This window comes from Xiphophorus couchianus, chromosome 18 (assembly GCF_001444195.1).
Source record: "Xiphophorus couchianus chromosome 18, X_couchianus-1.0, whole genome shotgun sequence".
In the NCBI taxonomy this organism is placed as follows: domain Eukaryota; kingdom Metazoa; phylum Chordata; class Actinopteri; order Cyprinodontiformes; family Poeciliidae; genus Xiphophorus; species Xiphophorus couchianus.
In genome coordinates this window covers 28670776-28692535 of record NC_040245.1, presented here as the reverse complement: position 1 = coordinate 28692535, position 21760 = coordinate 28670776, and the positions used below count along the sequence as shown (strand labels likewise).

The following is a 21760-nucleotide window of genomic DNA, read 5'->3' as shown; positions in this document are numbered from 1 at the left end:
TTCACAGAATTACATACTAATGAGAGACTTTTTCTCCGTCACAGCACTTTGTTCTAGTAAAACCAACTGCTGCTCTGAACAACTGATGTGGTGACAATTAGTGCTGTGGTTTTACCCTGATCACACGGATGATTAGAAGTTAAGCCTAAAAGCTGATCCTTTCTGAGCCAATGTGCACCATGAAAGTATTAGTAATAAAGTTTATTTACATTTTAATTGAAAACTACAGATTCAGTCTGAATTTCATCTAAGTGCATCACCAGCCTCAATGTCTGTTGATTTATAAATTGGCATGTGTTTTCATAATATAATTTAAAAAATAGGAATCTGCAGAACAAGTTTAAATTCAATGTGTTTTTTTTGACTCCACAGTAAATCAGATTATATATATTATTGGTCTGATGTAATATTCTAATTTTAAATGTCTTTTCATTACCTGTTAGCAGAAAATCATTATTTAACAGAAAAGGAAGAGAAGGCTTTCAAACTTTCTTCCGAGTGTAAATCAATGTGTTTCACTTGGTGATAAAGTTCTTGAAATAAACGGACATTTTCAATAATAATCTAATTCCCTCAGAGCCACCCAAAAGCTTGTGGCCAAGTTCTGGGTTGATGTTTAGCCAATCATGTTGTTCTGGTTGTGTTCATTTAAATTGCCCATTTCTTTCGTCAAACCCAAATTTTAAGCGTTGTCCAAGTATTTTCAGTACTTGATCTGGGAAGGTGACTCCAGAAGCTTTGTGGTAGGCTGTTTCCCAGTGACAAAGCCAAGTGTGATTGCAGGGGAACACGACCCAGGTCTGATTTTGTTTTTTGCCCATATCCAACGTTTTCATTTCTGTCTCAGTATCGAGCCAATTTCAATCTTTTCACCCCTAAAGAAAATCTGATTTGTGCCACGTTGTGTAGCCACATTAGATATATATCTGGTAGGTTTTTGCCTGGAAACCTCCAAACATGCTAATGGCTCGATCTTTTTCTCATCTGACCATAAGCTTTTCTTTCAAAAGGAAATTGGCTTGTCTACATTAGATTGATGGTTGATTGATTAGAGTTGACTTGGAGTTCCAGTGGTTTCCGGTTCATGCTTGATTTGAGGTTTGGTGGTTCTGGTCTTTCCCTGAATCAGTTTCTAAATGTGCTATTGCTAATATACTAGTATATCCATTCTGCTAAAAACCTAATAAGGCAAACAAAAGCAGATATTATTTACCAAAGTGAAAAACACTGTTTTCACACTGATGCATTTTCAAGACGTCTACTCTGTTAACTGAAGGGAAAGCCTCCGAGACAAATAAGTCTGCTCTGCTTTGTCGGTGATTTATAATCTGCTAAAGGCTACTGCGCTGAGCAAAACAAAACTGCGGAAAACAGAGACAAATTGTTTGAATAATAAAATATAATCATGTCCCCCACTAAATGTCCCCGAGGTGTGTATTTTTTGGTTTGCCAGGAAGGAAATCTATTAAAATTTGATCACAACAACACTTACAAAACCATATTAAGAAAATAAATTACCCCAACGTGTCAAAAACATCTTTGTTAAAACGTTGTCTGGGAGATATGACAAGTTCATTAATGTGAAGTGCCTGTAGAGTTTTTCCTCTGCCTCAGCTCAGACACATCGCCTCCTGCCTGCCTTGCAATGGTGTCCCAATCACGCCGCAATCTTGTCACAGCGAGACACGCCAGCATTCATCAGAACACGGCAAACTGACGTGAACCCTGACCTGCCGACGCCTCAATCTGGAGGAAACGTCGGCAAGCCCCCCCCCCATTCTCGTCTCTCTGCCCGAGAGCGCTCGGCATCACGGGTTCTGCCGTGGAGCCCAAGCATACGGACACACACAGGATGACACACAGAACCCGCTGCTGCTGACTGACTGACAGGAGCTGCACGGTGTTCAACTTCACAGGCTCTGTTTCAAACCCTCGACAACTGACTGACAGCCCGCTGAGAACCGGGTGCTGGCAGAAACACATGCTTTATTTACCAACCAGCAGGGGTTTGCCAAGCTCATTATGGGGAGAGCATGGACAACTTTGAAACCTCCTGGAATGGAACTTGGAATCTAATAGAAAAACCAAGTGAGGGTAAAGCTACATTTTGTAATCCAAGAGGAAAAAGTCTTTTATTTTGGGGCTTGGACTCTGGATGTGTTAATTTTAGTTAATTAACACGATACAATTTTTAGCGCAATTCATTGCAATTGTTTCTCTCAAGGTGGAACCTTTATTGCGTGTTTCTGGTACGCAAGCAAAGTCTTCAAACAAAGAAATGGGTGACAAAGCTGCTTCTCTGGGCCCAGTGGAGGTAAATTTTTGCTTCAAAAAATGATCTGCTGGAACGCTGGAAAAGAATATTGTTGTGTTCAACTTGTGCTGAAAGGAGTTAGCCTCTCAGCCAAACTCTTCAAACCCAAGCTAGCATCTCAACGCTGCACATATCATCCCCAATGCTAATGTAAGCTTCCACATTTTTAAAAACAGATTTTCACCGGAAGAACACCAAGTCTGGTTCCAGTCAGGCGTGTTGTACCCGGTTCTTCAACTCAAACCAAGACGTCAAACAAACAGCAAAAATGGAGGCTAACAGCGGCCGCAGTAGCACATCCGCCATCTTGCTGCTACGCTCTACTTCAGTGTTATCCCCTGTTAAGCCTGTCACAATAATCAATAAATTAATTAATTGCATGATAAGTTAAAACTAACTCAATAATTCCCAATTTCACGATTTATCGTTTTTCTCTGTACCAAAAACTGAATGATAAAGGTCTTGAGCCTCGAGTTTTTGTCTCAAATAAACCTTTTTTGAAGCATAATTTTGTTTCCTGAGAAACAAAATTAAGCTAATAATTGATTTTATTATTTGTTTCTGTTATTTTGTTTATTTATTTTGGATATTTAAAATGTCTTCCAGTTCCAGGGTTAAATGTTCATTAGAATTTAAAGTTTATTGAACTTAAAGTTTATTGCAAAAATGTATTCTTGCATTATTGCGCTATTATTATCATTATGCTACTGGCATATTGTCTCAAAACAACAATATTATCATTTATCGTGATAACGTCTGGGAAGATTAATCACCCAGAAACATTAGTTATTGTGACAGGCCTACTGTTGATGTTTGGTTTCCATAACGGGTGGAATCGGGTGTTGGCTCTTGACAAAACAACTCTGTTCAGAGGCACGTGAACCGAACATGTTCTAGAACATTCTAGCTCTTTTTGTGAAACACGATAACTGGGAAACTGTTGCAATGCTTGATAGCTCATGTTGACAGATCATCTCCTTTCATTTTAACTCAAGTAGAGCTATTGAGCAAGAAAAATTTGGCAAATCTTTCACTGCAGACAGTGATATACACCAAAAGATTAACAGCTTTTCACAAAAACTGGTTTTATTTATTTTATTTTCATTTTTAAGTTTATTTGGTAGGGACAGACAGACATCGACATAGACAAACTGAACAAAACAGCAGTCCCATGCTTGCGTCATAGTGCAATAGCAACAACTAATTCACAGCACTTGTCCCTAGATGGGTGGTGAAAAAGTACATCTAAAAAAATGAAGTGATAATAATTTAAAATAGCACAACATAATGTTGACAACATCTACAAACAAACAGTGAAACATAAAAACATCAGAAATGGATTCAGTTCTGTTTTTGACATAACCAGAGTTTTGTTTGTCTTTTGAACGTTCTAAAACTGGTTACGGACTATAAAGTAACGGCTCAGGGAATGGGGATGGGAATCCCGCATAGAATTTTGGAAAACAAGGTATCATTTTTCTTCCACTTCAGATGCACATAAAATCCCAATTGTCACCTTGTACCAGCTGCCTTACCTTTGCGTATCGTATTTGTAGCGCCCCCGTGTCCAGCTGTTTGACTCTCGAGTCATGTGTGGACACTAAAACGCCGTCCTTCCTCCACAGGATGGTGGGTGTGGGGTTACCAGATGTCACACAGCTGAGGACCACGGTTCCGTCCACAGCCACCGTTTGATTGGTGGGCCCCTGTCGTATAACTGGTGGCGGGCGGTCTGACACAACTGGGGGAAGAGAGGAAGGAAAACGGGCAATTACGAGAAGCCGTGGAAGCTGCTAATGTGGTGTGGCCAGGTGAAAGGAAACTGGGATTCAGTCAATTATATCCAGCTGGGGGGAAAAAGCAAACACAAAAAGTAGAGGAGAGAGGAACCTGAACAAACAGAGAGCAGCGACACAAAAACAGGAAAACAGTGGGGATCGTAGGAAAGGAATTAAGTTCAATTTTTAAGAACTGGAAGCAATTTTAGTTTTTTGTTGTTTTTGTTGGGGTTTTTTATCATTCAGCAGCAGGCGTTGATGCTGGCCAAATAATTGCTGAGAATTAAAATGAAAAGCTTCGTTTCCTTTTCAATCAGGAGCCTAGCAGTATGCATCAGAGCATAAGCCCCCTCCCCTGGGTCACAACAAAGAATTTAAAAAAAGGCTTAAAAACTCATCAGAACACATAAACTTATTAAAGCAATGGTGCTGAAACTCTTCCCAGCTTACTTGCATGATTTCTGAGAACAGAAATTATGTAAATAAAAGGAAGTAGGCAGCTACATGTAAAAAAAAAAAGCCCACTGATCAAATTCCTCTCTTCTGGCCTGCTTGTTGCGATTCAACTTCTCCAATCCTCAACCAAATTTTAATCAGATCACCTCAGTAAAAAGATGAATAAAAGATGCTGCTACTTATTCATGACTTTAACCAGAGAAAAAAAATCTATTCAAACCATTCAGGCCTTATGTGAAAACCTAATCACCCTTAAATAGCTGGTTATGCCACCCTTGGCAGCAACAACTGCCATCAAGTGCTTACAGTAACAGGCAAAGAGTCTTCTACATCACCGTGGAGGAATTTAGGTCCGTTCTTCCCAACAGAATTATTCATAATTCACTGGTGCCATCCAGGACGTTACCAAATGCTTCAGTAGGAGTCATGTAGACTTTGCTTGTTTCTTGAAGTGGTTCTGCCTCTCTTTTTGCTCAGGTTCACATCAACTTGAGCACTCAGAAACATTGAATTCATTAGAATTGGTTATTTCTGCCACATTTGAATGTTTTTAAACAGTTCTAAACTGATGAATTAACTGCAGGGTTTGTTTTATTGTTTGGCTTATTTTTAAAGGGGCATTCATGGTTCATCTTGATTTTGTGCTTCAGGATTTACACTGAGTGACTGACGTAACCAGACATTCCTTACGTTTTTCTGGTTGAAATGAAGGTCATTGCCTTCTTATGCAATTCCACTTGACTCTCATCTCCCTTCAGTGCTACATCTGGAATTTCTCCCATTGAGCTGAATTCTTCCAATAAAATTTCAGCCAGTCCAATCAGGAGGACAAGTAGTCAATGAGGACTTTGACTTTCTGAGCTGTTTTAGAATTGCAGTCTGCATGTAGTTTGGCAACGGCAGTGGAGGAAGTGAACGAAACCGTTCAGTCCACGTTGGCGACGCTTCCATATATTGAACTAACATCAACAACCGCCTCGTTCAGCTCAGCACTTGTCATAACACTGTGGAGGACGGTTATTTACAGTGCACACAATTCCTGGCAAGTTTGAAGCAGTGCATTAAATCTGAGAAACTACGATTAGCTAAAATTTAACAGAATGTTGTGTTTGCCTTTAAATCTACTTCAAGTTGTCAGGTTCTATTTTAGTGATTTCTTGACAATATCAGTTCAGCGCTAATCTCCCCTGGGTCAGGGAAGTGACACTGATGCAAAAATATATATTTATATTTTAATCTGTACATAGTTCATTTATAGTGAAATGTGTGAAATAACTAAAAGATGTTTGAATAAAAAGTAAATAGCTTGCAGACGCAGCTACAGGATCAAATCTGTCGCACCTTGTTAGTTGGATCGCTTCAGTCCACAGAAAGACGAGACGCAAAGGAGGAACTTTAATAAATTTCATTCACTGTATTTGCTCTGTGCCGTGTGCAATTCATCACGTTTCCACGTAGTGTTGCCTCCGTCTCTCTTGTCATTATTAATATTCATAGCCCTACTGATGACCGTTGCTGTCTACTTCTCTGATTTACTTGCAAATTACATTCACAGAGGGAAGCTCAAATTAATAGCAAACACAGTAAAGCAACATATAATGATGTATTTATGTGTGCATAGATCTTTGGAAATGTGTTGCGGTGTAATCTGCGGCTGTTTTGTCTCTGCTTTTGTGTAAAGGGGATGGTACAATTACTAAAACATTGTCAGCAGGACCTGTTATTACTGTTGGCCTCAGAGCGGCCCGCTCACTTTAATAACTGTTATTATTATCCAGAGAGCAGGACTGAATGAGAAACAGGAGAGCAGGAGATAGAGCATTCCATTGTAGGCCTTTAATGAGGAGGGACATTCTGGTAAATGAGGGGATGAATCTAGGTGTGTCGTAGATAGAGTGGTGGCTGCCCAGATATCTGTGGCACCGGCGGAACCGAGGCCCGGCTCATCCATGCGGCCGGCGGCGATTGGCTAAGCTGCGTAATTAGAGGGGCCGGCCCAGGCCTCACCGCACGGCCGCAGTCTCCCGACGTTAGACAACAGCAAGCCAAGCATGGAATACTGAAGGAGACATTAGCCAGCACGAAGCCAGAGCAGCAAGAAAGTGAGCCATGGGTCTGGATGCAAAGGCACCAGAGAGTCTCAACCTCCTGACAGGAACCCTCGGAACAGGCCAGACCAAACCTCACAAACCTCAACACGGATTGTAATACGCTTTAGAGCACAACCACAACATTACAGATGAACAGTGTTACACTCACAAACTTTAGATTATCTCAAATTCCAATAGATCCGATATATTAACTTCTCTTTCTGTGTTATTAACTCTCTCCCACGGTTTCCTGGGTGTAGAAAAGGTCTTTAATGAAACTCTCCAGTGGTGTGTCTCTTGTTTTTTCACTAACGGCCAAAAAAAAACACACACACACACACACACACAGCTGGGTAATAAAAGTATGGATTTCCACTTCAGGATTTCATAAAATACAAAGTTTTGTAGTAATTTGAAAAGAAAAAAAATAAACTAAATCTGCTTTGTGTGTTCAAGCTGATCCAGCAGAATTGGAACTCCTTTTAATGTGTGTATGGGTGTGTGTCCAACTCAGATTACCCCAAGTTATGGTGCAAAGTTCTGTCAAACAAAATGGTGATGTTGAAGCTAAAGTGGTAGAAATCTATGTGTTCATGTTTGAATTTGTCCATCTAAATAGCTTCTGTGTATATTTACAGTAGTACAAAAAGTGGATATCCTCCACATGCATATGGGCGCCACACATCTCCTCTTTTCTTCACACTGCAAGCGCGCGGCAACAAATCCTGTCGTGTGGAACTATAACGCTCTGAGTGAATGGGAACGTTTACGTATTGCAGCGGAAAATTACCTCGGGGTGAAGCACGTCAAAATGCATCAACACAACAAATCTAATATGGCATTTAAAAAACAAACACTTGATGGAGCTACATCGAGGCTCACTGCAGGAAAAAAAGGACATCCGGAGCGGCCAGATAGCAGGTAAACAAACGCACAACTACCAACACTCACCCGGATTAGCATGATGGTCAGAAAGCTAAACAAATAATAAGTAATATAATGCAAGTCTTGGAGCTGGCCGTGTAAGACGCGGGTTCTGCTCTCGCTCTTGGAGCGCCGCTACGCGCTACTGGTAGTAATATTTCACAGACGCAGCGCCGCTACCAGACAGCGAACTCTCACACCGAACTTCTGCTTAAAGCTGCAGCATGTAACTTAAAAAACAAAACAAAAAAGATTTTAGATATGTATTAACATACGTCTATTATGTCTAAATTAGGTGAATTTATTGCCAGATAATTTTTTCCTTTTGCCAGATATCATTTATACCTAAAGCGAAAGGTTAACAGCCATTCCAGGCAATCGGCAGTGATCGGTGATCGGCAGAGATCGGCCTCATGGATGATCGGTATCGGAATCGGCAGCCAAAAACATAATCGGAGCATCCCTAGTCTGCACCATCAAAAGGTACATAGTTGCGTTACTGCATATTTGCAACAGACAAAAGGAATAATAGATGTAAAACTAATAATTTTGGTTGATTTTACAGAAAAGTGTAGAAAGCAGCTTAAAGAGAAATGGTTTCCTACCGTCAGTAACCTCCAGCAGGGCCTTGGTGATCACACTGCCAGCGATGTTCAGAGCCTGGCAGCTGTAGTATCCCATGTCGGAGCGCTCTGCGTCTGTGATGGTCAGATCCCCGGTCTGAGATACAGAGAACCGGCTGGAGGGTTGAGGTGGTTGGTAGGAGAACAGGAGGTTCTGTAAAGAAACCAGAACAGAGGTGCCATAATATTGATCCTCCAAGCCTGCATACTTTAAAAAAGAAAATCTTCACACCCCTTTAACTTTTCCACACAGGTGTCCGGATCTAACTGATGGGCCACATCATTTAAAATATATTGTACACACAGGATTGGTTTCAGAAAGTTTTTATTTGCAAGAACCTGCAGATAAAAACAAATCCGCTGTGCAACAGGTCAGCTAGTCAGATTGCTTCAAAGCAACCACAGCTTCCTGTTAGGAATTAAACATGGCACCCAAAGGTTCAGTTGTGTGGACAGATATGTTGGTGTAACTGCTTTTAACTAGCACCATCTGAGTTTTTAGAAATAATTGCTTTTAGTTATATTATATAGTTTATTTTGTGGATGAAAGGCCAACCTGCATAAAAACGGATTTGTTTCCCCAGATATTTGGCTACCTGTGGACTAGGCCTCAGTTTCATTACAGACACAAACTTTAGTGTATTTTGGTTGGACTTCACATGAATTTGACATACTAATATTGTGAAACGGTTGCTTTTTTTTTTCCATTAAAATCCCCTAAACTCTGACAGTGAAAAGTAAATGGAAGTAAACACAATCAGTAAAGTTTTTGGCTGTTATGTGAAAAATAGCTGAAAACATTTAAAATGAAACTGAAACATTTAACACTTTGCTCCTCCTTTTACCTGACTGCCTTCCCTCTGCCAGAAAATGGCCGGCTGTGGGTTCCCAGTGGCCTCGCACTGGAACGTCACCGTCCTGCCAACTCCAACCACCTGATTCCTCGGCCTCACCACAAACGCTGGGGGCACTGCAGGACAGCCATGCCGATGGTTAACTCCGGTTTAGGCAAACATACTACAACATCACTACAGCACAAAAGATACCATCACACATCCAATACTATTTGAATGGAAGACAAGAGAAATTTGCCTGGTTTCCAATTTGTTACGGCTTGGTTTCAAATGTCTGCATTTCAACAGCAAATTAAAGAGTGTCGCTTTTAAAGCTAAAATATACACACATGATAGATGTAATACATATTTAAAAAAAAAAACAATAGTTACTTCCATACTGCTCATTTGCATGTGCCAAGCTATGGAGCATTAAAATTTACATGGAAATGGGGAATAAATTTGAGCCATCTGTCCATGCTGACAACTTCCAATGGTGTAGGCCTCACCAGAATGCTGTTCATGCATCTTAATGACAAATTCTAGCTCAAATAAAGAGCTACAGCCGTTACAGCCAAACGACAACCATGCAGTTCTGTGGTGACATTGGTTTAATAGGCTAAACGTACTCCAAGACTGTGTCCTCTTAACACTAAAACCTAAAATCGTTTTGTCATTTTTAAACAGAAACTGAATAATATATGCAAGAATGCAATCTCATAACTGTCACCTAAGATATGAACACAATTTGTCTATAAGTACCAGGTGATTTTGTTATTTATTTTTTGGTGAAGGGGTGTTTAAAAATGGAGGAAAAATTAAAGGAATGAAATGATGCAGCATTACCTTGGAGGCACAAGATGAGCATATTTTTTTTTTACCCTCTAATGTCCTTTTGTCCCCGTTGCCCGTGACAACAGAAACATGACTGCTGATTGAAGGGTGGAGAGGTGATGGGTGAAGGATGGAGGGGGGGTTGTGACACCTTCCTGTCTCTGTCAGGGTGGTGAAAAGGTGACGGGTGACATTTCAACTTACCAGACACGACTAAAAAGGAAAGAAAAAACAAAAAACAAAACACAAAATGCCAGAATGAATAACCAAATAATAACAGCATGACAACAAATGAAAGATAAGGGGAAAAAAACAGCATGATGTCCAAAGATATAAATAATCAAGTTGTTTTCATCCTGTGGAAACAAAATAGACATGTTTCATCCTTCATGCAAACCCCAGGGACAGAAGTATTAGGTTGGGTTATCAGGACACAAACAAGAACGCATTTACATTTATTTACAGTTAGGACAATTTGAAGCAAAAATACACAATTTATTTGGTTAAATCCCATAAATATGAATATGGATCTCATACAAGACAAAATGATTTTCAACGTTATTTTTGTAACCACACATTTTAAAGTTTTGCCACAAATTCACCTTTGAAATTTGGTTTGAACTTTGACTGGACCATTCTATTCCACATACAACTCTGTAAAAAATTAGGAGACCACTACAAAATTATCAGTTTCTCTGATTTTACTTTGTATAGGTACAAGTTTGAGTAAAATGAACGTTATTCTTCTATTCTATGAACTACTGACAACATGTCTCCAAAATTCCAAGCAACAATTGAGTATTCATTTGTAAAAAATGAGAAATGCTCAAAATAACAAAAACGATGCAATGCTTTCAGACCTTCATATTCATTTAGAAACAACAATATTAATGTCTGAACTCAGGAAGAGTTCAGACATTAATATTTGGTGGAATAATCAGGAGGTTTTCAGTGGGGTTCAGTGCAGTGGGCTCTTCATTTTTTCCAGACCTGTGTAAGCTTTGATCTAAATTAGTCAGCTGAAGCTCTGGCTTGATGTTTAGGTTTTGTCATTCTTCTGAAAGATGAATTTCCATCTCAGTCTCAAGTCTTTGCAGCTTGTAATAGATTTTCTTCACTATTTTTATGTATTTCCTGATTACCCAGGTGCTAACAAAGGAAGAACCCCAATTTGTTTTTGAGGACCTCACTGGGTTGCTATATCTTAGTTCCTGAAACAGCTTTGCATATTTAAACTGGGTCCATAAAAACACAAGGTGAATGTTAACTGTCACTCGCCGGTCCTAAATCCCCCTCTGGCCAATCGCTCACCTTATCTAATCTGTCTGCTTCAGCGGCTTCCTCAGAAATATAAACGCTGGCGGTCAGAATAATGGCCGAACCCTTCCTCCTCCCGCTGCCTATAGCTGGCCTTTAAAATGCAGATAAGACTCACATCAAACACTCCCGACGCAAGACGCTCAGGTCTATCTGTGTGCTAGTGGGCCTAGATACGGACCATCATGAGACACCCTTAACACACACACAAACACACCCTCCCTTTATATAACCATTCATATGTGTCTAAGCCTTTAATGAGGTAACCCAACCTCTCCCATGTTGCTTCTGATCTCAGTTGCGGACCAGGAGTGAGAAGAGAGCCTGAAATCTGAACTGGCTGAATAGTTTCTGCTTCCTGTTGGTTTTTAGAACAGAGGGAGATTTTCTGTTAAAGGTTCCGACACGTTTCCATGAACAAACTCCAGTTGATTCCAAATTCATAACAGCAGTGTTTGTGACAACGGATGGATAGATGGAAGAGAAAGAGATGAAGAAATAAAAAGTAGGGGAAAAATGAATGAATGAATGGATGGATGGATAAAAGTTTGACAATAAAACAGGTCTAAATTCTGAAAGAAAATATTTCTATTTATGTTATTTCCATTCTTATTCCATACTTCACCAAACCTAAAAAATGTTTGGATTAAACTCTGTGTTGATCAGACGGAGGAGGAATCTTGTTATCAATAAAACTATTAATTAGAAAGTACAAATCCCCAACACCGTGGCCTCCATCAGGAGGCAGGCTGTAAATGAAACGTTTCCAATAATCCATTGATCGCTGTAACAGCACACTTTAAATGTTCTATCGCTCATCAGAAATAAAAGTTCAGTGATCAGGTCAGGTGAACACAAAAGCAAATCTGTAGCTGAGGTCATGATTGCAGCCTTGGGGGGTCCAGTCAAAGGCCACTCCGCTACATGTGCTCAATCTTGAAAGATAGTGCCCCATCTTTATAAACGATGTTTAGCTTGTATTCTATTAAAAACCATTTCACCCAAACAGGTTTTACCATTTATCACCACTAGAACAGCACAACGTGTGCTGACAAAAAAAAAAAAGTTCCTCTCATTCACACTCTGCTGGCAGCAGCTCCAAGCCGCCATCCAGTCCCTTTACATGGGCTATTAGCAACACTGCTCTGGGGACCATAACTCTTTTCAAGACTTTCTCTACACATAAATCAGCGCTAACAGCAAAGTGAGCCAGCTGAGAAAGAAAATAACACATTGATTTTCAGACTGCAACTGTCAATGCATTTACTGATAAAGCTTAATTAAAAAAAAAAGAAAAACACACACACACACGGAGCAAACATTATCTGACCGCGCCAGCCACAGAAAAACTTCCATCCAATTTTGAAATCGTTCGTATATGATTACGGAAAAAAAGAGATCTTTGCCGTATTCTCATGTGGCTGAGATTAACGCCTTCACAATGAAGCCATAAATACGGAAAGCGACTTGGTCGACAATGTGTTGGTTCGATCAATCACGTGAATATTTTTCCTGCAATATTTATAACTCCAGAGGAGTTGTAGCTGGCTGATAAACAAGCATGTGAAACAATAATTCACTGATTGAGTTCGTTACGGGAGCAGAGCCGTTTGAAAGAAAAATAGCCCCGAGCGTCACTTCCACAGTGTTGTCTTTGTTCACTGAGAATCTGACCACAGAAGGTGAGAGGAATCCCCTCTGAAGTGTGCAGCTCTGGAGGCTCATGGTGATACCACACGCCTCCTTAGTCTTCTAAGACAGCTAAAAATAATAAAACATTTTGGTCATAAGAGGCAAGATGTTGGATTTGCAAGTGATATTTAGCAGTATTTTTTGGAGAAAACTAACGGTGTCTGACCTAGTAAAAGATTTACAAATCGCTGTTGTTAAGATATACACAGCTCTAGAAAGAATGAAGAGTCCACTGAACTGAGTCTCATTGAAAACCTCCTGGTTATTCCACCAAATATTGATTTCTGAACTCTTCCTGAGTTCAAACATTAGCATTGTTGTTTCTAAATTAATACTTGTTTTCTTTGCATTATTTGAGGAGATCTGTTGTCAGAAGTTCATAGAATAAAAGAACAATGTTCATTTTACTCAAATATATACATATAAAAAGTAAAATTGGATAAACTGATCATTTTGCAGTGGTCTCTGAATTTTTTCCAGAGCTGTAGATGTTGAATGAACATGTGCATTTGAGGAACCCCACAAACTACTCTTAGAAATGCACCAGTATGAAAATTTGGACTGTTATCGATATTCGTTATTAATATTGCTTTTATAGCCGACAGCTGAAATTTACTGATTTTATAAATATTTCACTACCTTTTCGACAGCTTAAAATAAAAAGCGACAACACCTCAATCAATTAATATTCCTGATGCACCTGACTTCACCTCTGCTTCAGTTAAACTCCCCACAATCCTTTGCTACATCCCCATCACTGTCACATGACCAAACAAAAACGACATGACCGACCTCTGCCCCTCCCCTGTTCAGCAACAAGATGGAAATAAATGTTAGTTGTAAATATCATCTCAGTTTTATTTACCGGACTGATACCGATATTAATGGTGATATATCATGCATCCCTAATTACTCTAACAATGTTAAAGTGAAGTTGATTCCAAATAAATAGATTTATTTTACCAGACAAAAGGTTTTCTAAAAAGCTTTAAAAAAAGACCTCATCTCTACTTAGATCTTCATTTTAAGATTTCTACAGATGAGTGTTGCAAATTAGCTATGCTGTAGACATTGTGATGCAGGCATTGATCAATGTTTCTTATATTTGTCTCTTATCAAATAAACAATTAAATAACATTGTAGTCAAAGATTTAAAGAAAATCTTCTTTGAGTATCCTAAAAAGTGTCTGATGTGGTTGACGGTTAGCGAGTTATGGCATTCGCACACTTTGTGCAAATAATTACTATCCCGTCTGTCATTCTCACAGTGGAAGCATTTTCAACACTTTGGTAGATCTTGGACCACTTTTGAGGTAGGCAAACATAAAACTCCAAGATAACTAAATAAATCATCTTCTGGATTGTTCTACGCCGTTTTAAAATTCTTTAAAACACGACTTGCAACAACAACATAGGAGTTCTTTGTTTTCCAAAAACAATAGTGGTAAAATCTTGAATTGTTTTTATCCAAGTCTTTTTCAGTGTCTCAGCTACTGAGTCGATTAGCATAGGCCTCTTTGAGAGCATTTTTTACCTCTGAATTATTGTTATTCTGCAGCACAGGTCCTCTGTCACAGAAGCTAAGCAACAAAGCCCGACTCTGGAGATTTGATGCAGGCTGACGGCGGCGGTCGCGAAACCGACAAACTAAACTGTTGCTCCCCACATCACAGATTTCTTCACTACTACAGCGACATCCCACTACCTATACATCGTCCCTTCTGCTTTGGCCCATTTAGACCTACAATTACCCTGCTTTTCTTTCCATCCCTGTGCCCGCATCTGTAATTAGAAGCATGTCATTTCCGAGCGTGGGACTGTGGCCCGCTTGCCTTTAATTAGCTGGACTACTCTCTACCCACAGCCTCGCTGGCCTCTGTGCATCTCGGCCTGCTTAAACTTCACTCTGAGGAGAGAGTGGAAATTGTTCTGGGCATCAGTCAGCATCTGATTTAAACAATATGATTCCTGCCATGCCATCATTTTTTTTAAACATTCCTCTTCATGACTGTGGCAAGAGAGTTTTCTTGGCTGAAGTAAAGACAGTGGAAGGATTTGCACAATTTAACTCTCACCAGATTGCGAGTTGAAAGGCATGGTGTATGAAGAAAGGAAGAAAGAAAAAAAAGAGGGTCAGTGCTTTAGTATGATCATGCAGACAGCGGGGAATTGCCCTGAGGTTAGGACATTTAATTTCCACTGAGGACCGGGGAGGTTTTAGCATTTCAAATATGATTCTAAGTCAGGAGAACAGCTTATTGAGCCATGCATCAATGCAGTTCCCTTTCATTAACTAACCTTGCATCAAGGGAAGAGAAAGAATGGGGGAGAAAAAAAGCAATAAGAGGAGATATATTGACGGGTGTATTGGCAGGTGGACCTAATCTTATGCCTCAAACCAATCTAAGGTTTGGTGTCTTACTGAGTGAAGTGGGAAGTAATTGTAAAGGGTAGCCATGTGAAAATGAGCTATCTGGGTTTCCTTCTAGGGGGTTGGCAGATGAAAAGAGTTGCCTTGTCTCTTTAAATTTCTGCTGGTGGTTGACATTAATATGACTGACCTCACTGCAGAAATTTCTCTTCACCACCACCAGCCTCCCCACCCCCAACTATCGCCCCCAGCCCCAATTCCCAACCCGTTCCACATCAATTGCGAGCCAACCCTCAAACGCCGGCATTCACCCTCACCGTATTCCCTCCGTCCAATCCTCGTTCTTTGTGCTCAAAGCTTCCTCCCTACTTCCCTCCCCTCTTGTCTCACCAGACTCCAAACATTCCCATTAGTTTTGCCGTTAAATGGCCCCTGTGTTCCCCCGAGTCTCAGGAGACTTTTTTGGGGGGGCGGGGGGATCCCACACACCCCCTATTTTCCCTGAATGGTTTCTTTCTGAATGTTCACACTCTGTGACCAGCTGCTTTATAGTCCGACCGTGTTAATAAGAGGTCCAGTTGAGAGGGCCACAGGAGACACACACATATATTCCATTGGTTCACAAACGGTACTGTAAGTCTGAAAACATGAGGGATGAAGTGCCTCTAGAGAAATACCACTTGTATAAGGCAAATGAAATCGATTGGTGCTGAGCTCCCATGTGCAATAGCTCCACAACCATTATAGATTTTAAGATTCTTTTTTATTAGAAATCAATCAGCTAATTGAGAGAGAAGAGAGTTTAAAGTGATGATCATAAAGTAGCCATGCTGGTGGCTATTATTGCTTTGTAGCTGGGCTAAATTACTTTTCAATCAAGCCGCACTAAAAGTCAAAATGGAAATGAATTTAGGCTGTCCAAGGGGCAATTAATAGCACATGTAGCAAAGCCAAAACAAGGTAAAACTTTAGACTTATAGAGGGCTATTGAACTGTGGTGTGGCCTACCGTGGACGGTGAGCGTGGCTGAGGCCTCCGCCTTCCCCACCATGTTCTCTGCCACACACGTGTAGGAACCTACGTCAGCGGAGATCACTCGGCGGATCTTCAGGGTGTGGTCCTCACGCATCTCGTATCTGGATATGTAAAGGCGCCAATGAATAAAATGTTTGCAAATATAGCAGAAATAACCCAAGGCGCAGACAAAGGGAGCAAAAAGGAGTCTTTGCTTGGATGAGTCATACCGTCCTTTAGGGAGGTCGCCGTCGTCTTTCCTCCAGCGAACAGTGGGAACTGGGTCACCACGAGCCTCGCACTTAAACTCCACACTTTGGTCCACTAAGACCACCGTGCTGCTTGGGCGACGCACAAAGCTAGGACGCTCTGCAGAAAGAAAACAGAAAATCAATATAGCAGATATCTATCTAGCTATCTAGCCATTAAGCTAGCTGGCTACCACTGTGAGTATCATTATTCTTCTGTGCACTTAAACCCCTAAAATTGATTATTTAACTGCAAAAACAAAACCAAATTTCATTATTTTTCCGTCAGACAATCATTTTATTAGGAACTACTTTTGAACTTTGTTCACTCGTACCTTTGCAATATGCTTTTCCCCTTTTTAGTTGCCTCTTTATTCTACCATCTTAAAATGTATCTAGTAATTTGCATAAAAGTCTGTTGACAAAATGCACATAATAAAATAATTAGAAATCCCTTTAGTCTGAAACAACATGTATATTTTAAGGGAAAATGGCCAAGATTACGGTAGTATCAAATTAATTAGAAAAATAAAAATTATTTTTGCACTCACATTCACATTATTAGAACTACTATTAACAGGAATTTAATAAAAGAAAGCAGTCTTCACTAATTGCTTTTTGGCATGGTTTACCAACAAATTAATTTTAAAAAATCATTTTGTCCACACAAATAACAAGGTTAAGAATCTTTTCCACATAAAAAAAGACATGTTCATAAGTGGAATAAAACACATGAGTGAATGTACAGAAAATAGATAAAACCAAGGAAGTGAACATAAACACCTGGATGTGTGTTACGTTGTTTGTAATCACAGAAAACTCCATAAATCAGAGCCCAAGATCAAATATCGGCTTCTGTCACCTGGACACTTGACCTAAATTAATGCTCACTCTTTGTCTTATCCACGCATCCCAACAGTTTACAGCTATTACAAAACTTGATGCTAAGTTTATGTAAATTTAAGATAAAAATACCTCTTATATATTAATACTTCTTATAGGTGCTCTAATAGGTGATCTAAGCATGTGATGTATTACGAGCCAGTTAGTGATGTAATTAGGAACCTCTGCTTTGTTCCGAATGAGCCCGGATGAGTATCTGGGTCAAAGGTGACTCATGTAAAATCTAGTGCAGCTGCTCACAGACAAGAAGCTGCAATAAGCAGCCCAGGAACCCGGTTTACAGAGAGACTGTGAGTCATGTCACACTGTGGGCTAAAGGTCAGCGACATCATTTTGTACCCTGCAAGTCAGAGACTAAACATCTGGACTTTGTTTTTACAGCAGACAAACAAAAAGAAGAGAATTAACCAGACAATGGGTTGGCATGCTGCAAAGAAGAGAGAAACAAAAAAATAGAAGCTTAATTACCCAGAACTGTCAGTTCAGCTATTTCACTTTCACGCTCTCCGACCATATTTGTGCCGACGCATACATACTTCCCAGCATCACTCTTGCGGGCATTCGTGATCATCAGCTTGCCTCCACGTATCTGAGTGGACACAAAAAGGTAATTAGAACCTAAATGTGGAGAAGAAGAAAGTTACACTGTTTGCCATTGACATACTAAGGCCTTCTTGACACAAGGAAACAAAAAATCCATCCAATCTGACTGATGTTAAGCTAATTTGGAAAGAAGACCCTACAACAACTGAGTCCCTGGATGTGAAAAGCTGGTAGTGACATATGATAAAAAACATCAACTAGTAGTGGAGGTACTTTGTTTTTGCTCTGCGCTTTTGCTAACTTTGAAAACATTTAGTACACTTTGTTTCGTCTAAATTCATTTTCCAGATAAACTCTAAAGAACTAATTTTCTTTTCTGTTTTAGTTGAATAAAGTTAAGACATCTGTCTTGAAGTTTTAATGATCAACTTCTTCAAGTAGTTAGATGTTTAAAGCCACGCTCTTATTTTGAAGTATGTGAAGACTCAGCAGTTCTGTTTCCTCTCCACACATTTGCTCTTGTTTTTTCCCCTAATGACTTTATTTCTAACAAGAAACATGAAAAATGGACAATATAGAACATGGTATAAACACGAATCCAATATCTAAGGGCTTTATTGAACATGCAGTGTATATAGTCAAGATTAAATTGGAGGGTAGAAATCTTTCAAAGGCAAATATAATTTGACTTGAGCGCCAATTGAAATTAGCGTTTTAGCATTAGCTTCAGCTAAATACCATGTTGCTATTGTGCTTTTGCAATAGCAGAACTGATGTTTCTATTTAGTTCATTACAGTTAGCGCCGGTAACCTTTTAGCTGCCTTCAAATGAACACAACAATTTTCAAGGTTTTATTGTAAAATAATTTGAAAACCATGAATCTTTTTACCTCCTGTTCAGCCACAAACTTCAGTTTAAAGGACATGTGACAAAATGTGAAAAAGTTCAAAAGGTACGACAAGCCAGTGTACACAATAACTTACCATCAGAAATATATTCAGGATGTCATTACAGCAGTTTTATATTTGTCCTTGTGCAAGCAAAAACAGGAATTTCTTTAGCTTCTTCCTATTGTTCGCAGTCAGTTGGTCTGTTCCTCCTCAGGGTAAGCCATTTAAAAGACAAATCTTTGAACAGTCCCTGAGGTAACACCTGAGGCACTGCTGGGACTGCAAGTGTTCCTGCAGTCATCTCAAACAACTTAGACCATCATTGAACTGGGAACACTTTTGAAAGCATTCTTCTTGGCATCAAGTGAACGGCACAGACACACACACACACGCTGGTAAATGTGTGTTTGTCCAGGTGAATATCATGTCTGTTATTTCCCAGGGCTTTGATTACAGGCCAGAGGAGATGCTTTGTTCTCAGGCAGTCAGAAAGGCATCGCGGGGCCCCGGCACAGGCCCATCAGCAGCCCTGTGAGCTGACAACCGTGGCAGTCGGTACAGACGCAGACAATAGCATGGTGTGCCAGTGATCTCTCTGCTCAGATACAGCTTAAGGTTTTAAATGCACACATCAGCCTTCAGGAGCAGCTTTACCCCCTGCAAGCATGTAATCGATATCCCCATTAGAAAAGCACTGACAGAGAACCTGACACACTATATCACAAAAGTCTGATCTGCCCGTGACTACCTTGTTAAAACTCCATTGCCGGGATGATCCCACACATTCTGTGATGTCTCAGTTGATGTGCATCACCTCACATCATGTGTCCATGAGGTTCTTTTGACTGTCCTTTAACAATGGGACATTCTGACAAAGCCACAAACCATGTGAAGAACACGGCACCCTTACTGAGGAAGGTGGTCTGCTCAAAAGAGACAGAAATCAACATGTCGGATGCAGTATCATGTCGCTCAGCTAGTTTTCTTCAATAGTTGAAGCAAAGATGAATGGAGTTAAATCTAGGGAAGTCCTGGCAGAAAACCTAAGGGTACAAAAGCCCTTTCATGAGGACACAGCTCCAAAATAACCAGATCTATGATGGAAGGGGTTATAGAGGGACTTTTCAAATCCAGACCTCGAGGCCTGGAGTCCTGCAACTTTTAGATGTGCTTTTAGATGTGCAAATACTGAGATTATGAGCAGGACTCTGGAGAACTTGACTGTTTATCGAAGAGATGATTCAGCAATTTGATTCAGGTGTGTAGGATGTAAAAGTGGCAGAACAGCCTTGGAGTTCAGCATTTGAAGACTCCTGGCTTCGAGTGAGGAATGTTATGTTAGAACTGTCCACATTTTATGACCTCCTGCTGAATCTACAACACAGCACTTAATATACCCATGAGGTCACCATGATTAAGCCGATGAGACACAGTTTCCTAACATGCCACAGATGCTGGCATTTTAAAAAAACACCTGCTATGCAGTTTTCCCTGTTTGCTGCAAATAGGTTCAGGAAAGGGGCACAACAAGCATGTGGAACAAGGTGCTTTGTACAGATGGAACCAAAGGTCAACCTATTGTCGTTTTGGCTAAAAGAAAAACCCCCAAAAAGACACTGCACATCAGCCTAAACACAACACCTACACACCCAAACATACTATTGGCCGTATGTTGGTTTAAATCTTGAACGGCCAACATTCTTCTGACACCTCCGCTAGTCTACATGAGACCACTTCACATGTCCATGAGGTTAGCATCAGGAAACTTAAGACAGATTAAAGACAAATCTTATGGTCCGGCGGCATTCCTCTGCCTTTCACCCTCTGTTTAAAATTAATAATAAAGAAGGAGACAGACAGGCTGTAGAAGACTGACTTATTTAGGGCACCCTGTGGAGCTGGAAGGGTTTGAAGTATCATTATGTTACTGTTTGTTTGAGGAAAGGCTTAACAGCTAAAATACTGTGACAATCACAAAGGACCAGGGTCAGGGTGGCTCAAAGAGCTCAGAAAGGGGGAGTACCATGGTTTCCACAGGGCTTTTGGCATTAGGATCACCTTAAGGCCAGTCCATTCTATGCTGATTCTTGCCACTGCATATCTGTAGTTTCCGTATTTCCCCCAGCATACGTGGAGAGCCAGAGCAGCAGGAGCCCTGAGACTGGGCTAAAGGCGATGAATGCGGTGAATCTCTTCTTTTTCGCTTGTGCACATTCTCTGTCGAAAGTCCCAACAATCTGACTCTTATCCCTGCATTACGGGGAGACAGCTCTATCCTGCCGCCTTTTGTCTCATGTCATTTGGCATTGCTGATAATGTAAAACCCCCCACATTCACAATCGTGCTTGTTCAAATCCACACAGCAGTTCATTTTCCAAGCATGTTATTAGCCACAACAATAACACAAAAGGAACGGGACAATGTGCTGCTTTTCTGCCGTTTACTATGCTCCTGACAAGCTCTAGAGCAAAGCAGACATTTGACGAGGTTTAAGTGCTTGGATTTTTTTTTTTTCTTTGTTTCGTTTTTTTCCCTCTGCCTTGTTCCTGACAGACTAGTTCTGCAGCCGCGACTAGCAGAACCAATATGTGGCTAAACAACATTACTTCTCATTTCTCTGTGGGGATCCTTTCAAATCTGTCTGTGCGGGTAGCACAGCATACATGCACTGTGTGCTTTGCTGCCTGCTCTGTCTGTGCTGAGATGTACAGTTTAAGCTGTATGATGACCCAATGAAGTTTAGTGTGAACATAATTAAGTGATTTATGTTTGAACCAAATTATCAACAAGTCATATTAAACAGACGGTAAACATGCTAGCATTAACCTAGCATTTCAACAAGGTGGTAGAAGTGAAGACATGGTTAGCAGGAGAAATAGAACTTTTTGAAACATGATGAACAAATGAACACTTATATTGACAGAACATT

The 21760-nt window shown here is 40.3% G+C and overlaps 1 protein-coding gene across 5 annotated transcripts in view; it reads right to left on the bottom strand.

The window, feature by feature from the left end:
* The window catches only part of robo1 (roundabout, axon guidance receptor, homolog 1 (Drosophila)), a 321573-nt gene that overhangs the window by 36895 nt on the left and 262918 nt on the right, over positions 1-21760 (bottom strand). For 4 of the 5 annotated variants that reach the window (XM_028045383.1, XM_028045381.1, XM_028045385.1 and 1 more), the window contains 7 exons: positions 17866-17986; positions 16477-16615; positions 16241-16368; positions 10057-10065; positions 9031-9155; positions 8168-8339; positions 3850-4055 (listed from right to left, as the gene is read on the bottom strand). In XM_028045383.1, the coding sequence (XP_027901184.1) occupies positions 3850-4055; positions 8168-8339; positions 9031-9155; positions 10057-10065; positions 16241-16368; positions 16477-16615; positions 17866-17986 (900 nt within the window). The remainder of the gene's footprint in view (positions 1-3849; positions 4056-8167; positions 8340-9030; positions 9156-10056; positions 10066-16240; positions 16369-16476; positions 16616-17865; positions 17987-21760) is intronic. The other variant, XM_028045382.1, reaches the window with a different exon arrangement.